The 27,215-nt window shown below is 46.7% G+C and overlaps 2 protein-coding genes and 1 pseudogene across 12 annotated transcripts in view; 2 read left to right on the plus strand and 1 right to left on the minus strand.

The window, feature by feature from the left end:
• Positions 1-12,473, plus strand: part of STRBP (spermatid perinuclear RNA binding protein) — a 159,766-nt gene extending 147,293 nt beyond the window's left edge. For both annotated transcript variants that reach the window (XM_023217191.1, XM_023217192.1), the window contains exon 19: positions 529-12,473. The gene's annotated coding sequence lies outside the window, so the exon portion shown is untranslated. The remainder of the gene's footprint in view (positions 1-528) is intronic.
• LOC111545952 lies at positions 10,969-12,473 on the plus strand (annotated as a pseudogene). Its single transcript, XR_002732595.2, has one exon. The product of XR_002732595.2 is annotated as an uncharacterized LOC111545952 (transcript).
• Positions 12,474-17,043: 4,570 nt separating this feature from the next.
• Positions 17,044-27,215, minus strand: part of RABGAP1 (RAB GTPase activating protein 1) — a 190,437-nt gene continuing 180,265 nt past the window's right edge. For 7 of the 9 annotated variants that reach the window (XM_023217195.1, XM_023217193.1, XM_023217196.1 and 4 more), the window contains 5 exons: positions 24,061-24,165; positions 23,099-23,182; positions 22,351-22,422; positions 20,123-20,320; positions 18,327-18,799 (listed from right to left, as the gene is read on the minus strand). In XM_023217195.1, the coding sequence (XP_023072963.1) occupies positions 18,677-18,799; positions 20,123-20,320; positions 22,351-22,422; positions 23,099-23,182; positions 24,061-24,165 (582 nt within the window). In that variant the 3' untranslated portion in view covers positions 18,327-18,676. Of the gene's footprint in view, positions 18,800-20,122; positions 20,321-22,350; positions 22,423-23,098; positions 23,183-24,060; positions 24,166-27,215 lie in introns of all 9 variants that reach the window. The other 2 variants (XM_023217197.1, XM_023217202.1) reach the window with 1 other exon arrangement.

Consider the following 27,215-nt stretch of genomic DNA (forward strand, 5'->3'; position numbering starts at 1 on the left):
ATTACCTTTAAAAATTGTATGGTCTAAATGTAAAATAGTTATTTTTCAACATTTGTTTTAATACCCTTGTAACTGCTTTTTATTCAAGACAGACATTTCACTTACCCTATGTGTGTGTGTGTAAAAACTTAGGATATAACATGTATGTAAATTACACACACATACCTGTTTAAATGTAAGAATTCAGTGATAGGAACAGTTCATCTAAGAAGATTTTAATGACAGGGCACTCTTTTGGCCAAAGCAGTGGAATTTCCTGGGCAGCAAGGTTGGTACCAGTGCTGGTGGGATCTGTGTGTGTAAGCTGTTACACAAGCTGAGGATCAAAGTGCCAATTTCTCAAGGGGAGAAACTTCTCCGAGAAATGAAAGTCTCTGATCTGTGTTGTATTCCCTAATACAACAACAGCAAGAAGCCATAAAAAAAAGCAATAGAAAATGAAAAAAAAAAAAAAAAAAAACAAAACCAAAATATGATGGTAACTATGGAAAAGTGTATAATTGACTGAGCTAAGTTAATTATTTGCAGAACCAACTTCAGCAAGACTCGGGGTGGTGAATATCGAGTCTGCGGAGACTGAATAGACTTAAAGCAATCCATCTGTCTTTTCCAAGTTAGGTAGCTAGATTATTTATTTCCCATCTTACTCAACCATCATGGAGTTCATGTGAAGATGTGAGGGTTAGGCAGATATTTTAATAAAGATTTGCTTCATTTAGGTGTGTCCCATAAATGCATTTAATTGTGTTAGATGTTCTGTGCTAAGGCTGTATTTGATATATGTAGATTAAAATGAATTTCATGTTTCATATTTGTTTCTAAGTAGCAGTTTCTTTTGATTACTCACTTTAAAGTTGCTGGAACAACTCTTGTTTTTTCCACGCAGAATCTGTATGTACATTTAATGTGGCTTTGGCATCTATAAAAGGTTGTACGAGGTATAGCTGACTAGTACTGAGTGCGATCCAGTCGTGCTGAAACAGCCCATTGCCTATTAGGTGCCAGGTCCTCTTCTGGGTACAAGTGAACAGAGGCTGTGACCAGTGGAAGCATTTTAATTCTGACAGTCTCCTTGTTGTTGGAATTGGGCCTATTACAAATAACTTGCTTTGGGAACCAGATACCTTGTTAACTGTGGCAAAAAAGAATATTAGCCCAGTCATTAGTTTAATTGTAAACTATTTAATAATGTAGGCCCTCTGACATCACTAAAATAGGTGTCACTTGGAAATTCACTCGTTTAAAATATTTCCCTGGCAGTTTTGAGAGCCTGAAACCTACTCTGGTTTACGTTCATGGACCTCGGTCCAATAAGTGAATGTAATGAAATGAATAACAAATACTCCAGTCCTTTCCAGGTAGTTTTTATAGTAGAGCAAAGGACAAAGTGGTTAATTTAAACACTGAGCACATTTTTTTTTAAATGACAAATGAGAAAGTTTCACCCTTATAATCAATCATTCACCATAATTTCCCTGTTTCCTAGATGTCATTAATAACTGGAGGAAAATCTTCAGTAGTGAGTTAGGGGAAAGAACTAAGGCGATCCCCCCGCCTTCCCCGCCCCCACCCCAGGAATTAGATTTCAAGCAATGCAGAGCCCTATACACCAGGGTCATTAAGAGCAGTTAAAGCTGAAAACAGCGTGCTCTGTGCATGGTCTTCCCCTAATTCCCATTCATCTTATGCCAGTGCCTCCTGAGAGACGGTGGGGCTAGCTCTGAATCTCTGAATGAGAAAGGTTCTGTGTATTCAAACTCATACTCTGTACAGTCTGACGCCATACTGTCCAGTGAACACAGATTCCTCAGTGTTATTAGGAGTCCTGGAAAGGAGACGGGTGGTAAATAGATAACAACAGCAGAGCCAAGAAACTACTGCTGAGGTAGGTTTCAATATTGATGTGTTTCGCTCTAGCCCTTATTTACAGAGCACAGAGCTGGTACTTATATAAGAATGAGTCCCTTCCTTCCTTAATAGCCTCTTCCCGAAAGACTGTTTTAAGTCAATAATTCCAGTTGAGTTGGTTGTAAGAATAGATATCCTTTCCCACATTATCATTTTAGGTAGAAACTAACAGATTCCATTGATGCTTTGAAGCAGCAATCTTCGGAGGTTTTTAAAAATAGTACCATAATGCAAATTAGGTTATGTAAGCTTTACAGCACAGCTAGAAATAGAGACCAGAAACCATGTGGGAATCTGGGCCAAAGAATTTCTCTCCTTCCAGAACATTCCCATGGGGCTCAGGAATTAGATGAGTTAATACACATAATATGTTTTGAACAGTACCTGGTGCATAGTACGTACTCAATAATATGTTGAGTGTTGTTACCATGGTTGGCCGAGGTGAGGATGAATGTGAGGGGGCCGAGGCTGTGCCAATAGGTGTTGGAGAGGCAGGTGCATGGCCTGCTCAGGGTGGAGCTGTGTCGGTTCATTGGTGCTGATAGGCTTCACTGCCAGGCTTTGGGAGAGGACTCCTGGTATCTAGGGGTTAGACAAGAAACACACCCCAGGGACCTGGTGAGAGCTAGTGTGGTGGCGTTGCTGTAGATCCAAGCTTAAGGAATTTGCTCATGTGTCTGTTACAGTAGTTAAATTACCAGCCAGTCTGCTGCCAAATACTTGGTTTTTTTTTTGGGGGGGGGGTGGTATTTAAGGGTGCTTAGAACTTCATAAGGGCTGATCTTAGAATGTCTACCTGCTGAGTCCAAGCGTCCAACCAGTGCATTAATAATTTTTAAAAAAGGTATTTGGTTATAGCTGCCTCCAGAATCTAACCTTCAGGGCTTACCCGTGTTTAGTAGGTAGAAAGCAAGTTCCTTTACAGCACAGAAAGGAAAGGAGGAAACTGGTGTGCTTAAAAGGCTGTCGACTAGGATGCTTCTCTGAAAAGCACTCCTATAGCCTGTCTCTTCTAGTTTGCTTTGATATTTCTGGGGGAAAAAATCTGTACTCATCACCATATGAGGCCTCCCTTCTGCCTATTAGTCTTAGAGAAAACATATCTGCCCATCTATTCATCTTTCTTTTTGTCTATCCATTTACTTATCCATTTATCTGGACACAGTTGGGAAGTTTCTTTTTGATAAAAGGAAAATGGGTACATGATGAAATTGGTGCTTTTGGATTAAACAGAGGGTGCACACCATCTTATCTTCCATTCCTTTGTGTGTCTACAAAGATTTCGGGGGCCTCTGCAGAAAGGTGGTCAGATGCATCCTTGGCTGTTGGTAAGAGGTGAGCTAAGTGGGAAACATAGACTGGAGCCCTCAGATGCTCCAAGTTTATAAAAACTGTATAGACAAGGACTGTTACCTTTAAGGAGGCAAATAAGATTTACCTCGTAGTCAAGAGGTTTTTCTTAAATCTAAGAAATACTTGTTTAGCTAGTGTCTTGGCAAAAGTCAGTGCATTCCCCCCAGGGGAGGCTGTTTGGTGGAGTCTTTGCCTTGGTCAGCCAGCATTGAGGGAGGACGACTTTTTTTGCCTTGACTGATCAGTCGTTAACATTCTAATTAATTACTCCTTCTGAGGAGGGTCTTGGTCTCTCTTGGCAGAACTTTGCCATTTCTGCAAATGAACTGTACCATCCTGCTGGTGGGCAGGGTGAAGATAGCCACCATTTGCCCAAGTAGTTTCACACTGGACTAAAGTTCTCTGCATTCAGGTGTCGGCTAAATGCCCCAAGTAATGAGGTGAACAGTAGCCCTCAGTTTAGGTCATTTGGGGCAGCAGTAGATTGAAGAAGTAGGAAGGGAAGGGGAAGGAAAGATGCCACCATTTGTATCTTGTGTGCCAGGCATTTGGACATTCTTCTGGATTCTCCAACTGCCTTCTTGGAAGTAGTAGTATCCCTGGTTTACATAAGAAACTGATGCTCCGAGTTAAGTGCTAGAACCATTAATGGAACCTAGCTCTGTTCTAAAGCTTTTTCTGTTCCATCTGCTGTGGATTATAAGGCTGGGGTTGACAGGACGGGCTCTCCTGGAAGCTAGGCCCTCTGACTTGAGGTGCCTCCAGATCAGATAAACTGGCCTAAAATAGGGCTCTTTTCATTTAAATTGGTTGTGAAGAACGATCTTAACATACTGGAAGGACAGACTGAACGGCTGCATTGCATCTATATCAACAGAGGAAGCATTTTTATCTCAAGCTTGGTTTTCTCTGAATTTCAGTGAAATTTGAGGTATGTGTTTTCACTTCGCTTATATTTTCTGAGTGCATGTTCTCTGCCTGGCCTGAGATAGGTCATGAGGATGTCTTCAACAATTGAAGCCAGACTCTGAAGGCAGGCTGGTGAGGCTTTGACTCATTGGGTACAAGGAAGAGGAGCACAGAGGGGCAGCAGCCCAGGTCTGGGGTACAAGTGCAAGGGGGTGTCCCTGGACAAGTACTCAGCAGAGATGGGTGGTGACAGACTGCAGAGGTCAGTGGTCACTGCCAGGAGTTTTCCTTGAGTAAGCCTCAGGGCAGACTGCCAGCCTGGAGTTTGCTGTCTTTCCTCTAAGTTGGACCCGTGTATGGTAAGCCCTGCTTGGGATGGCTTTGGGGTCTCTAAATTGCTGCCTGTGAACCACCCTGTTGAACGTGTCGGATTCTTCTGCTGCTGTAAACCACTTTACCAGCTCCTTGGCTAATGAATGACAGCTGGGTCTCTGCTTAGGCATGGGTGGGTGCAGGGATGGCTGTGGGAGCCTTCTCAGGGAAAGGTATTCCTCATCCACCCCAAGTCATCATCTTTCTTGGCACTTGGCAATGTTTCTGTGCACCCTGCTGTAATCCTGGAGGGGAACAGGAAAAAGGAACCTTTGAAACCCAGGTTGTCGTGTTCTAGATCATGACTGTGTCAGGGAGAATGAGCACCTGGCATTCGTAGAACACAGTCCTCTCTGAAGCCCTTTCCCACTTGTCATCTCATGGCTTGCTGCACTGGTAGCCCTTGGAGAAGTGCAGTGCATAGATTGTCGTTCCCACCCTGCAGACAGGGAGAGCGGAGCCCAGAGATCTCTCCAAACCACCCTGCTCGTCTGTGCGAAAACATTGTGGCTCCTAACTAGTTTTTAACCACCAGAAGAATAACATTTCTTAGACTGTTTTTAGAGTGAACAGCAGCCCTTTCTGAGGAATTAGTTTTGAATTTCACCACAACTGGAATTAGAAAATTTCTCCTTTTACAGATGAGGAAATGGATGCTTAGATAAGGTGACCTGCCCCAAATTATAGTGCGGTGACTGGCGGCGCTCACCCAGTCTGAGGCTATGCTCTGAGCAGGTGGTTTGCGTCGCTAGCGCGGACCAACGTCTGTTCTGTCTCCCAAGCCCACTTGGCAGCAGTGGCTTCTCTGTGATGTGTTCTGCTCACCTTTCCTCTAGGCTTCTGGGCTATCCCCTGTGCGCCTTGAAACCAAGCAAAAACCAACCCACGTCTCCCTGATCCTTCCTCAGGCCCCTAAAATCCAGACTTCCTGGCTCTTTATGTTTCTGGTTCCTTTGTTAGTGTGCTACTGGACAAGGTGACCAAATGGTCAGCTCTGGGCCTAGCAGCCTGGGTTTTTTTGTTGTTGTTGTTGTTTTTTGCCAGCTACACAGTTGGGGTCAGTTTCTACAGATCATCATTTCATGCTGTAACTGAACCCTATAATAAAGTGCAAATTCATTAATGGCCACTTGGAGAGCTCCTCAGGGGTGGGAAGGAGGACAGGGGATGTACTGTTGGAAGTATGTTATGTTCAGCTCATCTACATTTTGGTTTTTGGCCACATCCTCCGTTCCTGGCTCGGCCTTCAAACATGTACTCGAACCCATGGGATCACGGTCACAGTAACACATTTTCCAGAGCAATCTGGTGTTGGGATCCCCTTGGATTCTTTTGTCATGAGACTTCTCGGAAGTCTCCGCTTTCTAAAATCCCTCGTTCCTGCAGAGGCTATGTTAAAGGAATATGGTAGGCATCATCTGGGAGGTAAAAGACCTATGGAAATTGGCACCTGGGGAACTCAGGAAAGCTGAAAGCACCTTGAAATGAGATGGAAGGACCAGGTTAAGGCTGGTGAAGAGGAGACTGGAGAGAACGTGGGCACTCCCGCCACGTATTTTTAAGGGATTATATTTATTTATTGTATGTAGTTCCAAAGCATAAAAAACAATTATGGGAAGCCAGTGGGGCAGTTTGAGCTAAAATACACCTCCCGCGATGACAGACGCGGCCTTGAGAGAGCAGCTGAGGTGCGACATGAGCTCCCTGTAATCGGCATGTTCCAGCAAGAAGCCGGTTGTGTGGATGGCAAAGAGGAAATTCTGTGGAATGTCAGTTTGGACGAACTCTGATGTGATTGGTGATGCTGCCAAGACTGTGTCTCCCTTCTTGGGCACGTAGATTTATTGAGAGAAAACATTCACCGTCACCTACTGCTTCTTACCAGGCTTTGTGTTGGGGCAGAAGGAGCAGTTGGAGAAAATGTCAGAATTTGCAGCTTAGACAACTGAGTAGAAGGTGAAATCATTGACCCAGATGGAGAGTACAGGGAGGGGAAGAAAGAGGCTCAGGGGATTTGAACAGAATGAGAGTCATCCTCTTCTGTGCAGGCAGAAAGGCTTCAGCGGGTCTCCCCCTCCCGGCTAGGGCTCCTCCTTGTCGGCCCTGGGCTGGGGGCTGGCAGACCCATTCCCAGGTCTCCCGCCGAGGGCAGCAGAGGAGCCAGGCCTCAGGAGAGAAGTGCTTACTGAGTAATTTAGCAAGATCTAGAGGCTTCCCACTGAGACAGACAGGGGATCCCCAGGAGGGGAGTCAGAGGCAGGCCTGGCATGCACAGAGTGTGCCCACTTGGAGAGCGTGAACGGCCTTGCCATCGGACCTGAGATGGTTAAGAGTGACGTGGCAGGTGGAACACAGTTTGCAGTCACTTCTTGAACGGCCCTGGATGGTGTGTCCTTCAGTGATGACTGTCGTCCATGATGGTAAGTTCCAGAGGGTTGATTGGGACAGTTGGATAGCCAAGGACCAGAGTCAGGAAGGAGGACTGATGAGCAAGAGGCTGTTGCCATCGGCCAGGTGAGGCATGAGGGAGGCTGATGGAATGCAGCAGCAGAGGGATGGAGAAGCAGGAATGACATCTCCTCACAGGCCAGGCTCCTCTGCCGGACTGGGTAGGGATGGGAAGATGATGGCCCCCAGCCCTGGGCCAAGGAACAACAGCACCCATCCAGGGAGGGGGACCTGCTGGAGAACTTCTGGACCACTGCTCAGTGGGCAATAGAGAGAACAGTGGTGTCTCTGACCAGGATGGGGGAAGGCAGGGGAGTGGAGGAAGATACTGACAGGGTACAGAGGAGGTCGAATGGAGCAAGGGCCATCTCCACTGGGCTAGGAAATGGGGCTTTGCTGGGCCACACTCCATTGTGCTGGAGCGCTCCAGCCTCTCCACTGGCAGTGGGTGGGGAGGGGCTTGTGATCTATCAGCATCTTCACCCTTTCCAAGTTTCTGCTGGGCTGGGCTTTCCAGCCAGGAGTCACAGGTACCAGGTGGTCGTTCATACTGAGGCCTTTTGCTTGGCAAAAAGTTAATCCAGTTTTGTTCATTTTTAACCTAAGCAAAGGTTGGAGGTTGTTGGATTCAGCATCTGTGGAACACAGTCTGTGTAGCCCATGAGAAGGTGTGGATATTCTTTCCCAAGTTCTTGAAGGACGGAAAGGACTATGAACTTGTGACCAGAGGATTGGTTTTTGGTGTCAGATTTCTGTCTGTCCCAGTGCTGCCACTTTCGCTTCGAAATGGACAGGGAGAGCTGAAGGCCAGCGTGAGTTTCTGCACCTGTTTCCTACAGCTCTGCTGGGGACTGCAGCTCAGGTGGCAGCTGTGGACATGGATCCAGTCAGCCTTTGGGTGGCCAGAGCTCCAGGGCCAGGTGTCTCTTAGCTGCAAGCAGCCTTCACTGTTAATCAGCAGGCTACACAAATCTCACCTCTAAAGAGGTGAAATGTGAAAATATATGGGAAGCACCGCCTTAGACCTGTGTCCACAAATCTTTTCTGTAAAGGGCCAGATAGTGAGCATTTCAGGCTTTATGGACCATGTGGTGTCTGCTACAGCTGCTCAGCCCTGCCACTGTAGCACAAAAGCAGCCAGAGACAGTACGTAAATAGATAGCATGGCTGTGTTCTGATAAAGCTTCATTTACAAATACACAGGGCCGTAGTTTGCCAAGCCCTGCAAAGTAGGGAGTATTTTGCCAAAGTTGGCTGTATTTTGCCAACCCCTTAGACTATAGAGATGACTTACCCTTTGGCTTAATCTTGACTGGAAACTTCCTTCCCATCTGCTGCCTGGACCCATCCACCTCTTCACAAAGGCTTCCTCAATGCACAGGACGGTGTAGTTCCTGCCCATATGGAACTTAGGTTTTGAGTGACATCATACAGAACAGGGCTTAGAGAAGTCCCGGGTGGTAGGGTCTCAAAGAGAAGGGCTGAGGGGGAATCAGGAAAGCTCTGAAGGCGGGCAGCTCTGGAGTTGGGCTCAGATGAGGAGGAGGCTGCAGTTCTCCAGGAAGGGAAACAGGACCAGATGACGGATGAGATTGTGTTGAACAATGAGGACTTCTGCATAGTCACACAGGCTCATGGGGTCCGCTCATAAAGGACCAGGAGGGCCAGGCTCAGGAGCGTGGACTGGATTCTCTGGGCAGTAGGGAGCCATTGGACAGTTGTGCTCAGGAGGGTAATGTGATCACAAATGCTTATTAGAAATGTCACTGGCTATGGAGGACCGTGTCTGTGGTTCTAAGTTACACCTTTCAGTTTAGTCTGGACTTTTTGGTCAAGGTGCTTTTGGTGTTAGAGTGGGGAAGAGAGGCCCAGAGAGTTGGACAGATGTTCTGACCACTGGCTTGTAGTCAGTGAGCGCCCCACCTTTATTTTGACATGACAGAGCTCGACAGAATCTTCCTTCTTCAGGCTTTTTCTTTTCCTGCTATCCTAAAGATCATGTACAAGGGCAGGATAAATGAAACATTCTGTCTCCAATCTGAGGTTGGCTTGGGGCCTCAGAATATGAAGGTAAAGAGGCGGGGACGGGCTGCCCCTTGCTTCAGAATCCAGTCACATGGCGGCAGTGCTCTATGGAGCAGATTGCTTCCTTTGTACATGCCCTGGGCCTGTGGCCAGCAGGCCTCAGGGAAGAGGAGATGCTGACCTCTCGTCTCCAGAGGCTGCCAGCTACTAAGGGAGGTTAAACCGACTACCCTTGGGGGTGGACTGCTCTGGGCAGGGCCTGATGCCAGGCACAGGGGACTGAGGTGAATCAGACATGGTGGTCGCATTGAGGAATGCCCAGTGTAGTTGGGGTGAGGAACAAACCCACGGGTGTTTGTGGCGCTTTCTGCTGAGCGTGGTCTTTCCTCTCAGAGGGGTTTCTAGGCATGTTGAAGGGAGCTCCCATTCAGCGCATCGGAGAGGTGCCAGGGACGTGAGCTGCTGCCAGTTTGACATGAACAGAAGCTGGGAGTAGCTACTGCTGCTGTGCATTGACAGGAGCACAGTGTCCGCTGTGAAGGGGCGGGTAAGGCTGGAGAAGGATGGCCTAAGACAAGTGCCTCCACAGATGCTGATTCAGTGAAGCCCCATCAGCCCTGTGGGGGAGATGAGGATCACATGCAGCTCGGAGAAGGCAAGGCACTTGCCCCCCTGCCTGAGCTGGGAGGTGGTGGCCAGTTCCGCACGGCACTGTCCCATGATACTGGCGAGGCGGGACCAGCTATGGGCTAGCAGTGCTGCACCATGACCCCCTTCCACAGGGCCCAGCCTTGTTTCTGGCCCTCCAGGACTGAGTCAGGAGGTGAAGCCTGTGGTGCTGTCCCAGCGCAGTCGGGCCAGGCTTGGGGAAAGGCAGGAGGGAGATGTGCTGTGCTCTGAGCAGCCTGGCAGGCCCTGGAGAGGCAGGAAGCCACTGTATACTTCAGGAACTGGGTGCTGCTTACTCTCAGTGAAGTTGTGTTTTGCTAATCTCTTGAGAATCAGGTGAGGGATACAGAAGGAAGAGTTGCACCTGGGTGGCTGCTGTCTTTCGACTTGTCGGGCTCCCTCTGGTACAGAAGTGCCTCTAGGATTTTGCTGCCTGTTCTCTTCTCTTATGGACATGGAGTGGCTCTCGGGTTCTTATGGTAGGTGTGGAACTTCTCAGCTCTGAGGAGGAGCACTTGCTGCATTTTCTAGAGAAGTTTCTGGGTTCATGGAAGGGAAACTGACAAACTGGAGCCTGGCACAGATGGACATTGGGTAAAGAGAACGCAGCCCATCCCTGGCTGCAGTGCCAGGCGTGGCCTTTCATGTGGCAGCAAGTCACTTGCTGTGTCTCCAGCTTCATAGGAAGGCTCTTGTCTGTCAGGCAGTGGAGTTCCAGACAAGAGCCTTGCTCAGGCCAGCCCTGCCCCTGCCTCTGCCTGCAGGCACAGGCGCTTTGCCATCTGCCCTGTTTTCCTGCTTAGGGAAACATGATGGTCAGAACATTTCTTGACTCTAACCAAAATATTTCTGCTGCTTTTGCAAGTCAGATTCTTTTTCTTTTCATTGTTCATGGAAATGGATCAAGAACAGGAGTTTTAGCGAGAGAGGTGGTGAGAAGTTCCTTCTCCACCTGTAATTTGCTAATTGTGTTTTAGGTTTCCAGCCTTTCCTCTGTTCTGGGTATCTCGTGCTCTCCACCCTTGAGGGATTTTGGTGTGGTGGGTCAGTGGCAAGACACTCGATCCAGACACACACATTTCCAAGGCACTTTCATGTCACTTACCAAGCCTCCTTGTGTGCAGGTATCAATTCACTGGCTCCCTTAGGCTGCAGCCCTGACCCCCAAGGTAGTGATGGCAGCCGGTGCACGAGGTATGATTTGGAAGTAACCAGGCAAGCCCTGGTTGCAAAAAATACCTCTTCTGTCCCAACAGTAGGCCAGAGGTGCTGCCATTAGACGCCTCTCTCTACCGACCCCCGATCACTTTTCATGCTCAGGCCAGCCTTGCACAATCAGGTTCCGTTCATTCTGCACCCCCATTTCTTAGGTGGGGTACTGAGCACTGCTTTTCCTTTAGCTCAATCAATATGGCAGCTTCTCAGGGATGGAACCTACCATGGCTGTAGGAGATGCTTCGCTACTTCTTACTACCTTTCCTAGGGAGGGCAGCTCATTTTTAGAAATGCTGCTGGGGAGCCAAATTGTAGGCATCCAACCAGAGGGCCTCGCTCTCTGTCTCCCAGGAATCAAGGGTAGCTCTGGCTCTCTGAGGAGCTGTCTCCAGCCTCCAGGTGGACGTCCTTTCCAGCATACCAGGGCTTATGGAGGCAAAATGAAAGCTGGTCCACGTGGGAACTCCCTGCTGTTGTCCTTTCCTTGGGCAGACATCATCTACTTTTGAGCCCCTAGCAGTTTCATCCTGTTTTCCCCAAAGCATCCTTGGACTCGGGCCTTTCATCCTGGACCCATCTGTCTGGCCTGTTGTGCTGAACCTTTGGTTTAAGTGGTTGGTTGGTCCCAGCCACTTCTTCAAAAGAAGGTTTCCTAAGGTAATCATCAGGGCAATTGTACTTCCAGGAACAGTGAGGCTGATGGGCCTGTTCCCAAGGGTGCTTTGGCAGGGGGTGCCAGGGAAGGGGCTGGCCTAGGGCCAGGTTCATTATACCGTTAGCCCTACAGCCCCATGCCTTTGTGTCCTGGTTTACCCGCCGTGTAGTGGTCCTGCAGGAGTGGAGCCTGTAGGACTTGCTTCTCACCCACTCCAAGCAGAACTGTCGGGGAAGGAGGTGGGAGGTGCAGCCAGTCTAGACCTGAAGCTCTCACACTAAGGAGTAAGGTAGGCCTGCTCAGCCTTAGCCCTCGTCACCTCCAAGGGTGGGGTACGCAGGAGGAGGCTGAGCGTAGTCGTGGATAGAAACCTTTCCCTACTGCACGGTCACACACATGGCATTGGACTCCTGGCTGTGTAGCTCACTCGGGTCTACTGAAGACCAAGTTAGTTTTTAGAAATCTATTTAAAGTATCTATCATGTATCTATTGACTGTGTTTTTCTGAATACGCAAGTGTAAATAGTATAATTTGCAGTGCAAAGTCCTTGGCAATAAATTTGTGTATTATGTTTAAAAACACTGGAAACCACGACCACCATGGACTGCCCTTCCCCTCTGAGGCAATTATTACATGTAGGACTCTGAACTTTAAACCTTCAGCGTGACTGAAGCAGCAGCCTGCACATGTGGACGGTCATCAGTGCCTCGCCCAGAGATGCCTGGCCTTCATTCAGAGGGACCCTGCTGCCACAAGTCCTCCAGGCAGCACCCACACTGTGGCTCCTTCGCGCTGAATATGTTGGACTCTGCCATCAGACTGACCCTCTGTCTGGCTGCTGCAGTTTGTCTGTAATGCCCTGCCATGTTGCATTTTCCCCATTTGGATAAATAAAAACAAATGCTTCTGTCACACACAGTAATGGACTGTTCTGTGCGGGACCTACTCTGGTAAAATGAAGGATACAGCTTTGGTGAAAGGGTCAAGTGCAGGCTCCCTTTTCCTGGCCCTTAAGGCTCTAGTTCAGTACATGTTACAGGTTCTCCCGTTCATGCAAAGGGATGGAGGGGCCGAGGACGTTTCAAGGGGGTGGATGGCTCCTGATAACGGACAGTGATTTGGGTAGGGCCAGAGCCTAATTCGTGCTCCCATTAATGATCCTTAAAACCCTGCCTCTCCGTGGTGTGAAATTTCCTCAACATGAACCTGGCAGCCTGGCACAATGAGTGGTAAGTGATGTCATGTTGAGTGAGTGCTGACCTCTTAAATCGTCACACCTGTTCCCGGGGTCAGTAATACCCAGACAGACAATACAGATCGGGAACCGAGGCTCAGGGTTAAGGGACCCTGCCCGATGGTGTTGAGCTTCTAGAGGGCGGCAGCAATTGGAACCCAAAGCTGAGGCTCTTCCTCCTGCAGCCTGGTCCCCTGCAGGGCTTCTGCAGTTGAGCTGCCCTAGTAACTAAGAGCTCAAGACCACAATGTAGTCCCAGCCCACTTGGAGGGACGAGGACGAAGAAAATCCGGCAGCCCAGGGAAGTGGCCTGGTGGGGAATCAGGCCAGGGGCTGCTGCTGCTGCCTCCAGGTAAGTGGAGAGTTGTGTGGGCAACGGCGCTGCCTGTTTTTGCCTCACTTTGTAACTCAGGGCCCCGCCTTCTCCCTATACATCATCAGGCTGGATCTACAGCGAAGCAAGAATTGACTAAAGAAGAGCCGGCCGGGCCAGCCCTCTGCTATTACCATCCTCATTCTCAGGTTTGCCTTTGTGAGATTGAGGGACAGCCAGGCTTTCTTGTTCACAGTTGCCACAGGGCTCAGCAGCACAGAAGACAGGTTGTTGAGGTGGAACTGGGAGAGAGGAAGGGAGGGAGCATTGTCTTTCTTGCTCTTGGGCCCTGAAAGAGAAGGTGAAGGTGATGGTGTGTGGTAGGAAAGACTCAACTTCCCGATGGTGTGGCCACAGGCAGACCTTTCACTTTCACTTTCAAATTTGGGAATAACATCACTGAACTCGGGGGTGTTCTGACTACTGGAGGGAGAAGAATACAGGAAAAGAGCCAAGGGCGTCACAGGAGAGCCCAGCAGCCCTGATCAGCCAGGTACTGGACCCACTGCACAGATCAGAACTCGGGAAGGTTAAGTGAAATGTGCGTTCAAGGGTATGGCCTGGCCTTGAACCCTTTTGAGTTCCTGTGTGTGTGCCTTGCAGTATAGTACTGACAGTTTATACCTACCTGCAGCCCACAGGGTCATCTTTAAGCAGCCACCCTGTGGTTACTGACAGAAGTACGAGTCAGCATCCCAGCCGTCTCTCTGAGCCCCTCTCTCTTCACCTATCAAATGGGGAGGGCAGAGAACTCAGCACTCACGTCTGTTGTCCTGGGAGTGCATCAGTGCCCATTTTGGGCGGCTCCAGTCCTCATGTCTGACTGCTATAGCTCTCCTGTTCTTTCATCACCCCCCAAATGAATCTTAGAAGAGGATTTAAATCCCAATGATGTCAGAATCAGGTATGTCTCTAAGCAGTGAAGTGAGTCTCCAAGGCCACAAGCGGCCCATGCCCCCGCTGCGCCCCCTCTGCACAGGCTCTGCTTGTCACAACTGTTGGGTCAGCTCAGACATGGGAGCTGCGTTCTGGGCTTATTCCGGTAGCCCGTGGCTCTTTTCTTCACCCTTTCACTACTCAACCCCTGCCCCTGGGACTTGGAATTCAGAAGAGGTGCAGACACTTTGGGGCTGATTGATAGCGCTTGGCATTCGGTCTGAGCCACTGCCTCCCCACTGAGAATTATCAAGGCCCTGGAAATCAGTTTGGTTTGCAGCAGGGCCTGCCAAAGAAGGTCCACTCAGCCTGCGGTGCATGCTTGCTGACCTCGTGAGGAGACAACAGGTGCCCAAGGTTGGAACCACAGTCTGAGTGGCCCAGCACAACTGCGCTTCCTGCCACGGTCCCCTCTGACCATTGGCCTTGCTTGCCCACTTCCCTCATAGCCAGGTTTCTTAAAATCTATACTTGCTTGTCTCTGCCTCCTGCCCTCCCACCTCAACTGTAGTGGCCACTGCCCTAACAACCTTCCAGCTCCCAAATCTAATGAAGCTTTTCCAGTTCTGCCCTCATCCCCACCCCAAGGTACTCCTGCTCTTCTCTGGCTGGCTGTGCTCCATTCTCCATGTCTTCCCTCCTGCTCCTTGGATGGCAGCTCCTAGCCCTTGCTTAAGCTGTACATTACCTAGGCAGTCTCTCCAGGCTCCTAGCTTCAGCTTGCTCAAGCAATGGTTCTCAATCATTTGGCCCCCTCAGGGAATATTCAGCAATACCTGAAGACATTTTTGGTTGTGCTAGTTGGAGTGGGGTATATGCACTAGCATCCAGTGGACAGAGGCCAGGGATGCTGCTGGGATTACACAGGACAGACCCCCTACAGCACAAAAGAAGTATCAATCAACCAAACCATGAACCATGAGTTCTAGAAACCCTGCGCTAGAGATGCCTAACCAACAACTAAGCAGCTGCAGAGTGCCAGTATCTCCAACTTGCAAGTCCCAGACTATTTCAAATCTCTACACTGACAGCTAAATTTATCTTCCTGGTGTGTCGTCACTCTCACCAAATTTCACTGACTCCGTTCTCCATTCCTTATTCTATCATGTATCACCTCTGCTCACACCCTTAATTTCTTCTCCCAATTTTCCTTCCTAAAGGATCAGCAGGGAACTGCTCAAAGTGCAAGTCAGCTTAACCCATTTATGCCTAGTGTTCCATTATTGGAACGCTAAGCTTGTGGGAGTTATTTATATCCTGCTGCTCAAGGTCATCGCCAAGGTCTGATTTTTCACACAAAAAAATTTGTAACCTCTGGCATAAATGGGTTAAAACTCTCCAGTGACTCCTCCTCAGCTCCAAACTCCCTGCCATGGCCGCAACCTAATTACCCAGTTTCATCTCTCAGTCAATATCACCCCACCTCAAGCAGACTTAACTACTACTGTTCTTCCCACCTAAATGCTGCTGTCCTCTTGCTGCTCCTCTACCTAGCTAGCAAGTCCTTTAGTTGTCAGTCACAACTGTCACTACCACTTTGTCCCTCCTGCATTTACACATACCTTCCCACAGAATCCCATACACCTGTACACGACTTACCACACGGTGTCACTATTATTACTCTCAATCTCAGCCTCAACATAACCAGGGGACCTCCCCAAAAGCAGGATCCTCATCTGAGTTGTTTTAGGCCTGTGTGCCAAGACTGAATAGTATACGGACTCCTTTTCTTGGGCCAATACGCAGCTGCAGGGATGAGGATTTCTGCTGAGTCCCTACACTACTGAAATCGAAGCCATGTGACAGGAAAAGCATGGAGCAGGCTGATCAAGAATGTGGATCCCAGAAACATGTTCTCCAGCCTGCAGCCTGTGAGCATCAAAGGGACCTAGCTGTGCTCTGGAGCCACAGTCCTGGCTTCTGCAAGAGTACCTGCCAGGGGCTGAGTCCTATGCTAGGAACTTTCCTAGTTTCCTTGCAGTGGAGAAAGACGGCACAGGGCCCACCTGCTCTCTCATCTATATCTCTATCCCTATCTATCATCTATCCATCTTATCTATTTAATCTCTCATCTATCTAATCTCCTTCCTCCTTCCCTCCTCTCTCCCTCTCCCCCACCCCACCCCTTCCTGCCTTCCTCCCTTCTTTCCTTGCAGGCATGAAGCTATGGTCTGTTCAGCCTGCATCCATTTAAAGGCTAGGCATAGGTGGGGTCCTGGAGGGCAGGTCAAGCAGGGAGGGGGGACCATAAGATTAGGGAAGCATCATTCTTCTTCCTGCTATGGAGAAGGGGGTTGAGGTGGTAGAGGGGCAGCAGAAGGCCTGGGAGCCTCATCTGTGTGGTGCAGGGATGTGGAGGACAAGCAGTGGGAAGAAAGAGGCTCTGAAGATGCAACTCCATATCACTGCTTTTCCTAAAGCTTTTAGCAGACCACACCTGTCCCCCAGGTGCTGGGCCTGCCTTTCTACTCTTTAGCTATTTCCCCTGCACGTGCACATTCTGGCCCTGGAATTCCCTCTTCCATCTCTGCTTGGTGAGATGCTTTTGCCTTTGAAGATCTAACTTGACCCTTACCTCCTGTAAGGCTTCCTTAAGCCTCAAAAACACCAAGTGTCCCTTATCCCTGCTACTACAGCACGTTATTTCTCAGAGGGGCAATGTTCACCATAAACACAGAGGCATCAGTCATCTTGCCCCATGTGGCCTGCCACACCCTACCACTCCATACATCTGAACAGGTGGGTGAGGGGCTGCCTCACACTCACACATGCCTCTCTGACAGCACACACGGTGGTCTTCTCTGACTCTGCTTCTGTGTCCAGGGGATGGGGGGGAGAAGGGGACGGGGGGGGGAGAAGGGGACGGTGGGGAGAAGGGGACGGGGGAGAAGGGGAGGCGACAGGAGCACATGATGATCAAACTGGTTTTTACAAAGCAATGCTGCTTGTACCAAAATATTTAATGAATATGCTGTTAAAATAAAACCAACAAAAGAAATAGTAATACAATTTTACTGGTTTATATTTCAATTCATAAAGTTGACACACTGAAACTACCCTAGCACAATGTCCACACACCTAGCATTAGATAGGCTTACAGCTATTTTGGTAACTGAACAAGAAAGACACAGAAAGCGGCAAAGGGGATGGTTGGTGGGGAGGGGGTTGCCACTTGTTACCTCCTTTATTACAGATAACCTCAGCAAGCGTTAGTACAGCCAATAAGAAAAAGAGCTACAAAACAACCCGAGTGTCTTTATATACAAAACCAGTGCCTCTTGTAAGCAGCCACCTCAACACTGAACGCAGAGAAGAGGACAAAACCATCTGCGTGTCAGCCTGTCAGCATATCACTATATAAATTAGAAGTCAAAGTTTTTTTTTTTTTTTTTTTTAAAGGTGCTAAAATCTCCATTCCATAGCTTTGAAGTGAGAACTTGCAGCCCATCTGAACAGTGAGGTTTGCACCCAGGCATACTCTGAGGAGGGCCCAAAGGCCCAGCCCATCTGGGAGGGACAGGCCCGCAGGATGGAGACCTTGCAGCATGTGCACCCTGCGCAGACATTTACAGACACGCAGCTCAGTCTTTCTCGCTTGGACAACCTGTTGTGCAAAAACACTAGGAATCTTGAAGTGAGGGAGCTCTGTCCACAACTCCCGCAATGGCAGGGAGGAAAGCAGAGCAGAGCCCAATGAACCTTGAGTGAAATTAAGTGCTCAAATAACCACATAATAAAATTGTGCAGATCGGCAGTCCTAGTCTGGAATTTAAACACTGTCAACTGGGCATACTGGGAAAGATATTTATATATATATACACACATACACACACACACACACACACACACACAACACATTAAGCAAAATAAGATTTGTCCATGTTATAATCCAGTCTCACAGTCAAGTCACCCACCCCCGCCTTTTTAAGTCATTTGGCAGCTAATGCTAAAAAATAACAGGAACTATGAGAGTTGCATAGAATTGATCAGAAACATGAATAATGCCAAACCCAAAACCTGCGCATGATATAGTTTAACAGAACCAGGTGCCTTCAGATGCAACTATGAAACCCTCCTATTTAAAACAAAGTGCTTCTCCATGTCTACCTGGGGGACCTTCTGCTGGCATTGAAGCAGAAAAGAATTATTTGAATCTCTGATCCCCTGCCCCACCCCCACAATATATATATATATATAATATGTATATTAAAAAAAAAAAAAAAGGTTTAGAAAAAAAAAAAGACTGAAGGATCCCCTAACTCTGATCATGTAAACTCAGCCTTCAGGCTGGGTGAGGTGTTGACCTACATGGGGAAGAGGCCTGGGAGGTCACACTGAGGAGTGATTTCTAGAGTGTCCAGAGCATCGGCTGAGCTAGCAGGCCTGTTAGTATCAGTAGTCTTACCCCAGAGGTTGCCTGCTTCATGAGCTCCGGTCCAGTGACCTACCAACATGCGTCTATGGATCTGACTTAGGTACATTCTGGTCCTAGGACAAGTCACAGAATCACACATCTGGCCAAAGAAGGCAACAAAAGGTGTCATGTTTTCTGAAGGTGTCGGGAGGCGGCAGCTGCTCTCAGCAAGTCTCTTTTCCTTGAACCCCGGTTGCTGTCTTTATGGAGCTCAGTGTTCGGTTAAACCACGTCTTCTTGGCTGCCTGCACCTCGTTGAGGGCAAGCCCTAAATGGTGCTCCAAGTCCTGCAAGAGGAACAGTGCGCATGAGGATGCTGGGCTTGGTGTCAATGACACTGGCTCCCCAGAGGACAGCCAAGACAAGAATGTAGTCTGTTTATTCTGGAGAGGCCTTGGGAAATCCCCCGTCTCAAACTGGCTTGAAATGCCTCGGATGCCTAAAGATTTGGGAGTTTTTAGTTAGGATCTAATTTCTTGCCTGGTCTATTTATTAAAACAGTCTTCTACTTTCTATGTCTCCCTCTTCTGTCCACCTAATGCACACCAGGCAGACAGCTAATGCTCTACTTCCAATGACATAATTTCATTTCGGCAAAAATCCTTAAACTCCCTAGCATGGCATTTGAAATGCTTCGCAGTCTGGATCCACACGCTCTCTTCCAGCCTTAGCACCACCTCCGTCCCCTACTGCAAGGAAAGAACTCCTGAGGCTCCTTCCTGGGCAGCCACTCTCCTCCTTGTGCTGCTGAACATGCCACTCCCTCTGCCTGGAATTGCCACTGTTCTCCCTCTCCTGTAGCTACAATCCCTGTGCATTCTTTGATCACAGCACAGCTGCTGCTGCTTTGGTGATGCCTTTCCTGATTATCCTGGGTAGTCACACTACCAGGTCTTAGCTTTGCAGTCCCAGACCTATAACAGGGCCTGCCAAAGAGCGGATGCCCAGTGAATGTGTGCAATGGGGGAGAATCAGCCCTAAAGCTTTTATCCTGAACTTGTTCTGTCCATAAACAGTGGTTAGGGTTTAGAGGTGCTGGTGGACCTACCAACGCATATAAAGATGACCAAAACAAGCCCTAACTTCTTTATCAGGAAGGGAGGCTCAGATAGGTAGGCATATTCACAGTCACGAAGCTAGTTAAGTGGTGGGAACTGGAACAATAAAAGCTTGCATTTATGAAGCCCCCAGCATTCTGCCAAGCCATTTGTGTACACTATCTTACTTAGTCCTCAAACCAACCCATCAGATAGGGACTCATCATTTCCATTTGTAGATAAGGAACCTGAGATATAGGGAGGTTACTAACCCAAGGTCAAACAGTTCAGTGGTAGAGCTGTGTTTCTAAAGCACTGTCTTCTCATCCCATCAAAAGATTCCAAGCTTTGTGTATCATTCTCAATACGACAAAGTGAAAATCCTCAAGACAGGGCAAATACTGATGAGACATCCACTGGCCAATAACAAGTCCTGTATTTCTTCTCATGACAACTGTGATCAAAGTTTAGAAGGTAGGGAAAAACCCAAACCATAAAGATAATTTCTGGGGTTTCTAGTCCACACCAGGAAACCCAGCCCGCAGGCACGTGTCTGAGCTCGGCTGCTGTTACCTGTATCTTACACTCAGCCTCCACCAACTGGAGTTTGGTCTGTGCCAGTTCTAGCTCCATCTCTCTCAGCTGGTTCTTGAGCGTCTCTTTCTCTTCATCCGTGTCCTCATCTAAAACCTCCTTGGTTGAGCTTATGCCTTTTACACGCCCTTCTTTGTTGAAAAATTCCCGGCACCGCTCACAGTCATCCACTTTTTGCTGAAATTGAATGTTAGATGTGAAGAGGCAAAGAAGAGGAACTGGCCCTTTAGGATGGTGTGAGCATCCCCTTTGGGGGACACCAAGAGACGGCTTCTCTGTTGAGCACTACAGTTTCTGAAAACCTGTGCTCTTTGTAAACTAGCAGATAACCTACTGGAAAAGCCACTTGGTATTATATACCAAAAATAACAAAAATACCATTGTCTTGATTCAGTAATCTCACTTCTAGGAACCCAGGGTGAAAAATGAAGCTGTAACTAGATAAAAATTTATGTACAAAATTTTCACTGTAGAACTGGAGACAGGCAAAAAAGCAGCAGATAAACTATTCAAAACAATTAAATATTAAATATACTGTGCTATATTTATACAAGGAAGCACACAGCCTCTAAAAGGTTTTTGAGGAACTTTTTATAACATTGGAAAATGGATGCATAGTGGTTGAAATAGAATACAAAAATGTACATAAACTATGATTACAAATAAAATGTATTCCACATTTCATCAAAATAAGATGCCATTAACTATAGAAATGTCATTTTATGTTCCTCTAAGAAAACATTCTGCCAATTAAACCACAAAAAGCCAATTATAAAACATCCCACTTTCAAAGATGTTTAAATGGGAAAAAAAAAATGCTTATCTTAGAATGAATGAAATTTTATATGTTAAACACAGAACAAAGATTGAAAGAATACACACCGCAGTGTTAATAATGATGTTATATGTGGAAAATGGATCATAAGGGCTTTTTTCCCTTATTTACTCTTCCAAATTTTCTGCAAGAATATTAAAGTTTTAGAATCAGAAAATAAGTTATATTTAAAAACCAGATCTGGGTAGCCAGGCATGGTGGCTCACAGCTGTAATCCCAGCACTCTGGGAGGCCAAGGCAGGTGGATCACGAGGTCAGGAGTTCAAGACCAGCCTGGCCAAGATGGTGAAACCCTGTCTCCACTAAAAATACAAAAATTTGCTGGCATGGTGGCACAAGCTTGTAATCCCAGCTAGCTGGGAGGTGAGGCAGGAGAACAGCTTGAACCCAGGAGGCGGTGGTTGCAGTGAGCCGAGATGGTGCCACTGCACTCTAGCCTAGGTGACAAGAGTAAGACTCCGTCTCAAAACAAACAAACAAACACACAAAAACAGATCTGGTTAAACATTAACTATGATGAAGGCCAGTGTCATCTTGCTCTAGGTATAATGTTGCTTTGTGCAAACATGGCCATGAGCACAGAACCTTCCCAAGTTCCTGTCCTCTGAGCTGTAAATATGTTGGTGAGGCACCTTTCAGTAAATTGCTTATCTTAGTAAAATCTGACAAGTACTTTACTAAGATTTTACTTATCTTAGTAAAATCTGACAGTACTTAGTAAAATCTGACAAGTACTAAAGAAAGAAAGCACCACATTATAAAAGCTCCTAAGCTGCCAACAAAACATTAAACAATTCAAGTTCTAAACTGGGCACAATGGTGCCCACCTGGAGTCCAGCAGCTCAGGCTGAGGTAGGGATTTCACTTGAGCCCAGGATTTCAAGGCCAGCCTGGGCAACACAGTGAGACCCTGTCTCTAAAAATAAAAAAAATAAACTAAGGTCCTCATTGTACTTGGATGTACTACAGCAGAAGGCATGAACTCAGAACAACACTGGAGAGTGACAAGCCACAGCATATGGTTCTGACCTCTGCACTCCGACCACCTCAAGCAAGACCTGTCACTTGCATGACTCCCTCTCCTCAGCATCACACTGCTGACACCGACTGCCTTACAGACAACATTTGGAAATTGTGGGGGCACTTGCACGTTGAGAGCTAAAGCTAGAGCTTGTTTGATTTCATCTGTACGCCCTTCTAGAGAAAACAGGCATAATGTTAGTTGTCAACTATAGAGCCAGGACCTGTAACAGGTGCCTTATTGCTTAGAATCTCTCACTTTTGAAATCAACTGCCTCCTCCCAAAACCTGTTTATACAGCCATAAAATGAAGTAGGTGGTATAAAATCTTTTAGGTAAAGAGAAGTCTTACCCGAATTTTCTCAATTTCCACCTTATTGGCTGTCTGCTGCTTCTCCAGTCTTTCACTCAACTGAGAACAAATCTAAAGAAACAAATATAAAACAATCTCTTGAGCAACTGTAATCATCTGCATAAATTCTGTAGTGGAAGCTGGAATATGTAAATTGGAATTAACACAGTAGCAAATAGGCTGCTACCACTCAAGAGGGGATATGAAGTTGGTGGATAAGTAGGGGTTCTTCTAGCTATGCCGCCTCTGCATTCACTGGCCTAGGACTTGCAGAAACCAAGCAGCACCACATTCAATGGCCAATGGTTTCTGAACACCTGCCAGACTCATAAGCTAGCATGAGATCCTAGTGTAGGAGGGAAAATGACCATTTGTTATGTTCTTAAAACTCAACCAGTCAGGAAGAGAACAGGTTTAAAACTATACATAAACAAAAGTTCATAATTCTGAATCTGAAATACACACCAAAACATACTGTGGTTTTAAGTACCTACTCTGTGCTGGGCACTGCCAGGCACTCTACAAACATGGTCTTTTTAAATCCTCTTAACAACCTTCCCAGACAGGGATGATTTTCCTTCTTTTACAACTGAGAATAAGTGAAGCCACTTGTCAATGCAAGGGGCAGAGCCAGGATATGAAACCAGAGTGCTTGCATTTGGGTTTGGGGGTGGGGGGTAGGTATACATTTTATCCAGACTACAGGCTTCCAGATTACACAGCCCAGTCCCAGGGTACTGGAACGTACCTGTTTATAGTCACCAATGATAGAACTGTTTTTTTTAATCTCAGATTCTGCCTTGTCAAGTTCCCGACGGCACATTTCTTTTAACTGCACACATAAAAAGGCAAAAGTGACTATGTTAACATAAAAATAAAGGAAGTTCTGCTACCAATCACTTAGTGCTAGGCTACCCAAAAAGTGCTGAACCAAACCCTGGAAGTCCTCTAATTCAGCTACTTTCTTCCTTCAATCTTGGCAGCACTAATCCCCTGTTCCTGATGCAGGAGAGGGAGAGAAAAGTTAAAACTTCCAAAAACGTCAGACCCCATTTCAGATTGATGCTTCTGCTGAAGGTCTTCCCTGCCAGTACAAGCCAACCTGTGGACCTTCACTGAGATGGCAGCACAAACCAGGCACAAACCAAAGAGCTCATAAGAGGACTGCGGGTTTTCAGCATCTCATGGTTTCTGTAGAAAGGGCTTTGCAGTCTCTCACCCCAGCCAGTCTCGCCTCCTGGAGGACTAGGTGCGATGAGGGAGGGGTTTGCTCTTGGGCGCACAGCACTCAGAGCTCTTCCCATGCCTGCAGCTCTGTGTCTCCAATGACTATGGAGCACTGGCTCAGAACAAGACTTCCCAAGCTTGCTCTATGAGGGAGACAGCGGAGGACAAGTAGGGAAAGAGCCAGGCATTATATGATGTGTGCTTTCCTTCTGCAGAAATTCTACCCCCTCTTCATTGTTACACTCAGATGGCGATACACAGAAATTCTCCTGCCCCAACAAAGGATGGGCCTCAACCCACTGTCTCCTCCTAGGCTTTAATTAGGAACCATTGGATTTTACACAGTAGGAAAAAAAAAAAGGTCTTTGGAGAGAAACTGAAGCCAGATGTCTCCAGGTTTTCTAGTGCCAACAGGAAGCCACCAGCTGAACTCCCAATTCTCAAGCATTTGCAAGACAGAGGAATGTGGGAGAGTTTCCTTACCTGAGCAGACTCTTCTTCCAGCCGTCTTTTCTCTTCTTCTGCGTCAATCAACTTCTGTTTGGTCATCAGCAGCTCCTTATTCAGAGCATCTGCCTTTTCCTCAGCCTGAAACATTTAAGATATGCTGTCACAAAACAAGAATTGGGAACTGCAAAGAGTTTACATTACTTAGCATAATCCCATCTTAAGATGATGGGGAAACTCTGATTCAGAGAGGGGAAATTATATCCCCAGGGTCACAATGAGAATACACTCATGCCTAAGTACCTGTCCCAGTCTCTTGCTCAGAGGTAGTATAGGGCAGTAGTTAGGAGCTTAGCCTCTGGCATCACAGCCTGGGCTCAATGCCCATTGTTCACTGACCATGTGCCACTTGGACAAGTCATTGGGAACCTCTCTAAGCTTCCAGCTCTTCATCTGAGGGATAAGGCATGAAAAGCATTCAGCACAGTGCCTGGAATACAGTAAATACCAATAAAAGGTAGCCGTCATTATTATTATTAATAAACTAGTTTTCTTCCTCCAAACCGTGTTTCCTCTGCTTCATCCAACCTGTCTGGCATTTTTCTTGTTATTACCTGATAAAGGAGGCAGTCCCTTTCCTGGCACTTTTTCTTATCTTCAATGGTCACTCTCCACCCATCTTTTTCTAAAGCATGCAAGCAAAGGTCTAGTGGGTATAACTGTGTGTCCTAGTGAAAATGATATACTTTTGCCTGACATACGAGTTCCTGGTGCTGGTCACTCCAAGGATGACTATACCATATTAGAGAAGACTCAAGGACTAAATACACAGGGTCTCTGCTGGGCTCCTGATGTGGATAGGATTTCTCTGAAATTCTGACATCACCTAAAGTAGTGTAACTGGGCCACTGAGTTTTCCACTATACTCTACTTCCTTTCCTGTATCTTCTTTGGAAGAAACAGGTTCCAGAGAGCTGGGTCCTTAAATGGGGAACTGGGCCAGGCGCGGTGGCTCACGCCTGTAATCCCAGCACCTTGGGAGGCCGAGGTGGGCAGATCACAAGGTCAGGAATTTGAGAAAAGCCCAGCCAACAAAGTGAAACCCTGTCTCTACTAAAAATATACAAAAAATTAGCCACCGTGCTATAGGCACCTGTAATCCCAGCTACTCGGGAGGCTAGGGCAGGAAAATCGCTTGAACCCAAGAGGCGGAGGTTGCAGTGAGCTCAGATTATGCCAGTGCACTCTAGCCTGGGCAACAGTGTGAGACTCCATCTCAAAGGAGAGAGAAAAATAGGGGGGGAACTGAGAGTGGCATCATATGCAGATTCAAAAGGCCATTAATTACTGGTAAATTGCAAATGCATGCAATTAAATGTGGCCCTGCAGTTATGTCCTTCATGGGGAGTAGCTTATCATCTCCTTCTTTAGCTCAAACCCAAGAAGCAATCAAAAAAGGAAATGAAGAGACTCAAACAGCAGAGAAAATAACTAGTAAGGAGAATGAAGTCCTGTTAAAGATTCTATTTTACTTTAACCAACAGAACAACCTATCCTCTCTCGCTTGGACTCGGTTAACATCTTTTGAGCATTACATTGAAGCATGTGCTACACACTTATGTTCTGTCCTTTTCTCATCATCACTACCTTGGGTAGATGATGATTCATACTAAGACTGATTCTGAGGAGTATGGAAGAACCTGCTAATGAAATGGGTCTTCTAACACAACAATCTTCCCTGCCCACCCCAACTCCCCAGTGTATAAAGCAGTTAGGTGGGGAAGTGATTTCCCCAAGCTCTCACTAGCATGTGGCATAGCTGGAATCCGAAACCAAGTCTTCTAACACTGAGCCCAGCATTTGTGCCACCACTCCTAAGAGCTGACTCTCAAGGTCATGCCAATGGGAAGGTGAACAGAGGATACTGGCCTGACCCAACCAGGGTCCTCTAATGGCACCATACCCACTGCACATTCTATTTACATCAGCATATGAGGAGAGGGCATCTGGTCACAATAAACGTAAATCCAGACTTCTGGTCATGAAGGATTAACAGGGAGCAAGTTTATCCTCCTACTATAAACAGAAAACTGGATAAAACATATGAAACAGCTATTTTCAGACACTGAGAACAATAAATGCAGAACTGAGGTTTCTGGAAGGAAGAAAACAAACAAGGTCCTGCTTTCACCCTGACTTTCTGCTTAGGTTCCAAGCAGAGCATGAGAGCCTCAAAGGGTTAAGGAGACAGGAAGTCAGGGTGGCTGGAAGGCATGGGACAGGGCTCTGGAGAAAAGGAAGCTCTAGAATAGCTTATCAGGCAACACAGGAGATAAAATGAAATAATGAAAATACCCAATTAAACCAAAGAATACAGAAAGAGGAAAAAAAATGCAAAGAGGACAAATAGAAAACAAATGATCATTTGGACAAAACAAAAACCCATTTTATATATAAAGACACAGACACATTAAAAGTAAAAGGATGGAAAAAGATGTACATACCACACAATACCATGAAAAATGGACTGGCTATAAAAATGTCAGGTATAGCAGATTTCAGGACAAAGGATATTACCAAGGACAAAGAGGGACACTTCATAATGATAAAAGAGTCACTCCATTAAGAAAGTGTTAACAATCCAAAATGTATGCAGAAATTCAAATTACATGAAACAAATCCCTACGTAACTAAAAGGAGAAAAAGAAAAATGCACAATTAGAGTCACAGAAACTTCCACTGCGCTCTCTCAGTAAGCGACAGAACCACCAGAGAAAATCAAGTTGTTCTATATAAGACTTGAACACTATCAACCAATTTGGCCTGACACAGTACACTCCACTCACAATAGAACATACATACTTTCCAAGTGCATGTGGTACATTCACCCAAACTGATTATATGATAAGCCATAAAATAAGTCACGGTGTATTTTAAAAGGATTAAAATCAGGCAGGATATAATCTCTGATCACAACAGAATTAAATGAAAAATAAACAACAGAAAAGTTTCTGGGAAAAACAACAGTTGGAAATTAAATTACACACTACTAATAAACTTGTATAAGTGAAAGAATAAATCACAAGAACTGAATGAAAATAAAAGCACAACACATCAGAGGATGTGGAATGCAGCTGAAAATAGTGCTTACATGGAGATTTATGATTTTTTTTTTTTCTTCAAAGAGACAG

This window comes from Piliocolobus tephrosceles, chromosome 14 (assembly GCF_002776525.5).
Source record: "Piliocolobus tephrosceles isolate RC106 chromosome 14, ASM277652v3, whole genome shotgun sequence".
In the NCBI taxonomy this organism is placed as follows: domain Eukaryota; kingdom Metazoa; phylum Chordata; class Mammalia; order Primates; family Cercopithecidae; genus Piliocolobus; species Piliocolobus tephrosceles.